Source organism: Phoxinus phoxinus (genome assembly GCF_949152265.1).
Source record: "Phoxinus phoxinus genome assembly, chromosome: 10".
NCBI classification, from domain to species: Eukaryota; Metazoa; Chordata; class Actinopteri; order Cypriniformes; family Leuciscidae; genus Phoxinus; species Phoxinus phoxinus.
Window position 1 is genome coordinate 33,780,626 of NC_136885.1, and position 7,035 is coordinate 33,787,660.

The 7,035-nt window shown below is 37.2% G+C and overlaps 1 protein-coding gene across 2 annotated transcripts; it reads left to right on the forward strand.

Moving 5' to 3' along the window:
• The first annotated feature begins 465 nt into the window (after window positions 1-465).
• LOC307005317 (leukocyte elastase inhibitor-like) lies at window positions 466-4,946 on the forward strand. 2 transcript variants are annotated; one of them, XM_079625361.1, is made up of 7 exons: window positions 466-638; window positions 995-1,150; window positions 1,286-1,441; window positions 1,528-1,645; window positions 1,972-2,114; window positions 2,257-2,424; window positions 4,469-4,946. In XM_079625361.1, exons 1-7 carry the CDS (start codon window positions 471-473, stop codon window positions 4,883-4,885), a joined length of 1,326 nt encoding a protein of 441 aa, XP_079481487.1. In that variant the 5' UTR covers window positions 466-470; the 3' UTR covers window positions 4,886-4,946. The 2 variants fall into 2 exon arrangements, with proteins under 2 accessions (XP_079481487.1, XP_079481488.1); XM_079625362.1 differs by lacking the exon at window positions 995-1,150.
• Window positions 4,947-7,035: the final 2,089 nt, after the last annotated feature.

Below are 7,035 nucleotides of genomic sequence, written 5' to 3' on the forward strand. Positions count from 1 at the left end.
ATTATTGGGTTGTACACATTATGATTAAGAATGACTAATACAATTATCATTTATATTTCTTGAGTTCAGGTTAATTTCTTAAGCTATTTTAATTGTGTAGCCTACTTATGATAAACGAATGAAGAATGAATCACGCAATTTAAGTCTTATGTTTATCCACCTGGTCAGTATAAGTTTTATAATTACAGGGCATGTTACAAACTGATTGGGCTTAAAGGCTGACCGCTTTAGGGTGAGGCATCATTTATTAGAACGAAACCCACAACCAGAGATTCATTCTCCTCGGACACGCTGGGAATCTTCATAATTTCTGCCGACTAGGTAATACTTTTAGAGATACTTTTATATGCAATTTAAATGGTAACCAACACAGTAATAACATTTGATTAAAACAGATTGTGTGTCGTGATAAAGAAGATTCAAATCTGCTGTTGATAAAACTACTGCTATTTCTTGCTCAGCTTGTGAAAATGGAGCATTTGTCTGCTGCAAACACACAGTTCTCCCTCGACCTGTTCAAGAAGATCAGCGGAAAAAACGCACCAGGAAATGTGTTCTACTCTCCTGTCAGCATCTCCTCGGCTCTGGCCATGGTGTCGCTCGGTGCAAGAGGAAACACAGCGGCTCAGATGACTAAGGTGATCTCACACTTATGTAGTTTGTTTTCTGGCCAGTTGTTCAGAATTCAAAATGTATATTTAGGGTGTGTGTTTGATACATCATCATGTTCAGTATTTTAAACTATTATATCTTGTTTTTTAATACTAACTCTAAAAATTATGGGTTGTTTCAACCCATGTTTGTATCAAAAAAGGACAAACCTAACTGTTGGGTTAAAAACTGAATAAAAAAATGTGGGTTTGAATTTTTTATATATTTTTTTTACGGTTGGGTTTGTCCATTTTTGACCCAACCATTTTTTTTTTTTATATGTTAAACATATCAGAATAATGAGGTTATCTTTATTAATTCTACCCACAATAATGCTGTGCAGGTCTTGGGCTTTAAAAACCCTCTCAAACCCGACGCCGCGACTCCAGCACCTCATCCACCAACCCAAAAGCCCCAGATAAGATGTGGCACCAAGGGTCAACATGAACCCCCAATGACGCAACAAACCCAGAAGTTTGAGATACCTGCCGAACTCAAGGTTCAGAATGAGTATTTACATGAAACACTAATCTCATGACTTTATGTTTGTAATAACAGCTGTATTTGCTGTAGTGGTTTTTCGTTTGATCTTGCTATTTTTAATGCAGCTGATTGATATTGTTGATGCAAACAGAAATGTCCAACTCCGCTGGTACCTGGACAAAAAACTGAGGACCAAATTCATTCCAGCTTCAATAAGTTTATGAGAGAGCTGAACAAACCAGGAGTCCCGTATGCGTTGAGTCTTGCCAACCGCCTCTACGGAGAGCAAACCTACCAGTTTGTCGAGGTAAGACTCGGTTTATTCACTGGAGGTTCTGGAAATGTTCTCAACTCTAATATCACTTCCACCTCAATCGGTTTGCTATATTACAGAAATTCATCAATGATGCAAAAATATACTACGAATCCAGACTGGAGAAGGTGGACTTCAAGAACAAATCAGAGGCTGCTCGTGTCAACATCAACAAATGGGTGGAGGAAAAAACACAAGGTGAAATCCAGCATAAACTTATTCTACAAATAATTATTTGATGTATTTTTGCTGCTTTTTAAGTTCAGCAAAATTTTATTTTAAAGACCATGTTCAGCTTAACGGGTTCCTGAGTTATAAAGTTCTTTGGAGGTTGAAGTTTTGACTTTAATGCGGTTTTTATTAGGCCATTAAGTACATAAGAACTTTGAGACATGCTTTAATATTTTTTTATTTTATTTTTTTATTTAGACTTAAATAACAATAGAGATTCAGTCAATTTATTTAGGCCTATGAGAATCAATTAAATCACTGATAAAAGTGAACAATGTCCATTTGTATTTTAGAGAAGATCAAGGACTTGGTGCCAGTGGGAGCCATTACTGAGAAGACGAGACTGGTTTTGGTGAACGCCATCTACTTCAAGGGAGACTGGGAGAAGAAATTCACAAAGGAAGCCACCAGAGATGGGCAGTTTAAGCTGAACAAGGTGAGATTTCATGCTCTTTAAAAAAATTGTTTTTATATATATTATTATATAATATATATATATATATAATTATATATATAATAATTATAAATAACAGTCTTAAAAAGAGCAGTTATAAAGCGTTTACACTGATGCTTGGCAGATTCAAACTAAAGCAGTGAAAATGATGCATCAGAAGTCAGAGTTTTCTCTGGCCATCATCCCAGAGATCAACAGTCAGGTTCTGGAGCTTCCGTATGTCGGGAAGAATCTCAGTATGTTGATCATCCTTCCTAATAAGATGGAAGACGACACCACTGGCCTTCAGAAGGTGAGACAGCACAGATTCTGCTAGTATGGTGCTTTGTTTCATTATTTGGAATTGTTGTTTAACCCTATAAAGTGTGCTGTTGTCACAAACTGCTCAGAGACACACAGGTTGAGGATCCAAATGTAGCTGTGTATTAGGGCAATCCAGAATACTAATCTAAAAGACAGGCAAAAGATCAAAACCACAAAGCAAACAATCCAGATAGAAAACAAGGAAGAAAACACAGCCAAACAGAAAAACCCAGAAAAGCAGGCAGAAGATCAAAAACTATTAAACAGAAAAGCGCTCAGCAATGCAGTGTGAAACAAACAAGACTTCACAAAGTAAGAATGAATACACAGGGCTTAAATAGGCAAGAGTAAATTAGATAATAACACACAGGTGGAAGTAATCAGAACACGATTAGTCCAGGCAAGGGGTTATGGGAAATATATTTCATGATGTGATCAAGGATACAGTAAGAGTGCCCTCTTATGGATATCATCGGCACTTCAGCTGACAGGTGTGACATGAGTTCATGAGCGGACACCGTCACCTCAGAAGGAGTAGATGAAGTGTGGACTGCCCACACACACAAGATGGTGGTTGCCTTCACTGGAAGCACAGCCGACAGTGGAAGGACTTCTCAGATCCCCAGACTTGGGACCAGTGGAATTGAATGGTGCGGGACCACCGAACTAGAAAGTGCTGAGACGACCGGGCTGGGGACCACTAAACTTGGGTGCACTGGGTTTGAGGACGATGTTGGGACCACTGAGATGCCAGCCAATCGCACAACATCAGCAGTGAGTCTACCAAACTGGAAGCCAGCCTCAAATACCTAGGGACCGCTTTAGTAGCTTCAGGAGCAGTGGCCATGATGGCTGGAGACGGCCATGACGTGAAGAGGCTCTGGACTTGGGACCACCGGACTGGGAAGCACTGAGAGCACTTGACTAACGATCACCAGACTTGGAAGTGCTGGAATCCCCAATGAGCCAAGCTCTGTGGCCATCAGAGCTTTAGGGACAATGTAGTTCATGATATGATCAAGGAGACAGGAGAAGTGCCCTCTGGTGGCTATCATCGGCACTCCAGCTGACAGGCGTGACAGCTGTATCATATTTGCTATGAAAATTTGTGATCAACAAAATGATCAACTTGTTGCACACAATCTTCTACATGCCTTCTGTATTCTTATTAATTGATCTTATTGATTGCCATTTTGTAAAAACGTCCACCTTCAGCTCATGGTTCACATGTTTTTAAACAATGAAATCTTTACTGATTTATATAAAGTAAGTGTAAGAATATTTTTTATATTATTTTGATGAACACTTACTGGGGTTTAGTTGATTATCCAAAAAGAATTTTTGCAAGTATAAAATATGATCCATCTGGCTTTTGGTGAGCATTTATTTGTTCATCTCAATCGTCATTGTATTGCATTGCATTACATGTTTTAAAAGAGCTTTGATCATAAAACTAAGCATTAAAATATCACCTTAATAATACATTATAGAGTGACGACTGATATTTATATGCACTTGATGTCAGTAGTCTGCTATACTGTGAGAAAGATCTCATAAAGATATCTCATTTATTTACATTACAAGCAATCAGAATTTTATCTTACTTTTTGGCCATATAAATATCAGCATCTGCACCAAATTGCATATTTTTGCTCAGTTTCAGCCTGTGAATATATTTGAGCTGTTTTTTTCCCCTCTATATTCTCACTATATCATACTATATAGCCATAAAAGCATGGTGTATCAAATATGATACTCAACACATGCACTTTTGTTTTGTAGATGCACATTTTTTACACGTTTTGTACAAATGTTCCATTTGCTAAATATATTACTGATACATTATTTCATATAGTTTTTCATATCAGTTTTTCCAGGGTTAATACTGCATATATCTAAGCCATTGAAGAGGTGTATTCAAGTTACGGTCTCCATGACTTATGACAAATAATCATCACATCATTGATGCTGTACAAACAGACCCCAGTTTATGCAAATAGACACACATTAACATGCCTCACTTTATTATCCAGCTTGAAAAGGCACTGACCTACGAGAAGCTCATGGAGTGGACCAAACCCAGCAAGATGATCCTACAGGAGGTTCAAGTGTCTCTGCCTAAATTTAAGATGGAGGAAAAATACGACATGAAGAAGACTCTGATCAGCATGGGAATGGAGGATGTTTTTGACCCGCTGAAGGTGAACCTTTCGGGCATGTCCTTCGACAACGACCTGGTGGTGTCGGAGGTGATCCATAAAGCCTTTGTTGAAGTCAACGAGAAAGGAACCGAAGCGGCTGCAGCCACTGCCGTCATCATCAATGTGACAACCGCAATTAACCCATCCTCTCCCCCGAAAACCTTTATTGCAGACCACCCGTTCCTTTTCTTCATCCGACATAATCCCTCCAATGTCATTCTGTTTTATGGATGCCTCTGTTCTCCTTGAAGATAGTGATGATGAAGTGATAATTCTAGATGACTGTCCCTCTGATCAATAAAATCATTAGTAAATAATTGAGTGAAATTGTCTGTATGCGTTTACTTACAGAGTCATTTAAGAATCTTGATACAGTTGTAAGCCGCGCTATATTGGTCCAATGAGGGTTTCCAATAACACGGGAAGGTTTCTTGCGCGTTCCGTCTTTCCAGCATCTCAAAGTAATTTGGGTTAATGCAATATATATTTCTCATATGTATTTACTCGTTATTTCATCTGACTCCATAAATGAAAGGTTTTGATAATATCTATGCATCACTAAAAGTGAGCGAATGTTTGATTATTACTTTTAGACTATTAAATGAACAAGGTCAAAATCAGTTTGAATAATCAAATATAACAATTTATTAAATCAGGTATCAGGTCAATTGTATAATCAATTCAAAGATAATCAATATAAAACATGAATAAAAAGAAGAGATGCGAACCCAACCTGATGCAAATACATGAGGCTGGAAGTCTCGGTCACTCCCAGCCATCACGGGCCAGTCTAGATACAGAAAGCGCACCGATTCCTCTGCCGCATTCCATTAAATAGCCAAAAACCCCTTTCACATGTTAACAATGGGAATTTACATTCAGAGTTGACACCTTTTGGGGGTAGGAGACCATTTGCCTAGAGACAACCTTCCTTTGTGTGCCAGTTTCTCTAAACTTCTCAAAACCTGATTCCTTTTTGTTTAACTTAGTTGAAAATGAGACATTTGTACCACTCACTCTGAGACATTTAAAATGATACTAAACATAATAATCATTCACATTATAAACCACATATATATTCTTGTGTGAGTCTTTAGGTGTGAGAGGGAGTGAGACTGTATGGGGGAGGTCAGATGTTAATTTCCAGCAAGGTCCTTTGTTTCGTAGACCAGTCTATCTCTCCAACCAGTTTCACCAGTCTTACACAGTTCTGCACAAAATACAAAGAATGTAAAAAAAATATATATATTTATAATAATAATAATAATAGTCCGTCATTAATAAGTAACTATGCAGGAATTAATGCAGGACTAATGAGTAGTACATCAACACTTCAGCTACTATTAACTAATATATAAACAAGCTTAAATAATCAGTAAGTAATATCAAATTTGAGATAGTTCCTTATTAGGTAATCAATAATTATTTAATGATATTAGCCTTAACTAACTGACAAATTATAAAGAACATTATTGTGTGTCTGAGACGTAATCAATCATAATTTTTACTCTGAATATAGTCATAAAATGCATCACTTATTACTCAAGTGTTACCAGGTCGGACCCCATGATCGGAGTAAAAAAAAGACAATCTTCAAGAACTACTAGTGATCTTGACCATTATTTTAAAGTGAAAAAGATGTTTTTCACTTTAAAATAATGGTCCAGATCACTAGTAGTTCCTACATAGTGACTAAGTAACACTTGAGTAATTAAAGATGCATTGTATGACCACGTTGAGCACGTCTCAGCAATGTTAATGTTGTGATTAGTAATTATTAATTAGTAATTCTTTATAATTTTCTTAGTTCTTAATGATGCCAATCTCATTAAGTAATTATTATTACCTAATAAGGAACTATCTTAGTCCTACATGTGAATAAGTGCCCACTTCACTACATTTCCAGCATAGATTTTTCCAGCTATCACCATCTTGTAAAGTCCAGGATACCCACATTAGATAGGATGTACAGCCAGTTATTATCATGAATATTAATCCCCAAATTCTTCTGCCGTATTGTTTTCAGGTTATTACAGGTATCTGCAGTTACACCAAGCATTGATTTGAAACACAGAAGCAGTTTGAGCTTCACGTGGCAACTGAAGATAGGCATAAACAGGGTTATCAGTTGCATTGAATTTGTTCTTGACACGGTGTCTAATCTGCAGATACTTCCAAAAATTGCCTTGGCCCCAAATATTATATATTTTTCACCAATTCAGGGTGTGACATAAAAATCCCATTCTCATACAGATCACCAATTACAGTCACCCCTGCTTTTTCACTTTTCAGGATTGTTCCACAATGATGCATATGACTGTCTATAGTGTGTGTATTGTCACTGGATTTGAGTCCCATTTAGCTTCACAGCATCGTGAAAGAAAGCTAATGGGATGAAA

Bases quoted from the DNA above. Each gene is read 5' to 3' on its own strand.
- LOC307005317 (XM_079625361.1), top strand. From the start codon at position 471: ATGGAGCATTTGTCTGCTGCAAACACACAGTTCTCCCTCGACCTGTTC. The intron at 639-994 runs GTGATCTCACAC...AATGCTGTGCAG, and splicing joins CAGCGGCTCAGATGACTAAG to GTCTTGGGCTTTAAAAACCC. The intron at 1,151-1,285 runs GTTCAGAATGAG...TGATGCAAACAG, and splicing joins AGATACCTGCCGAACTCAAG to AAATGTCCAACTCCGCTGGT.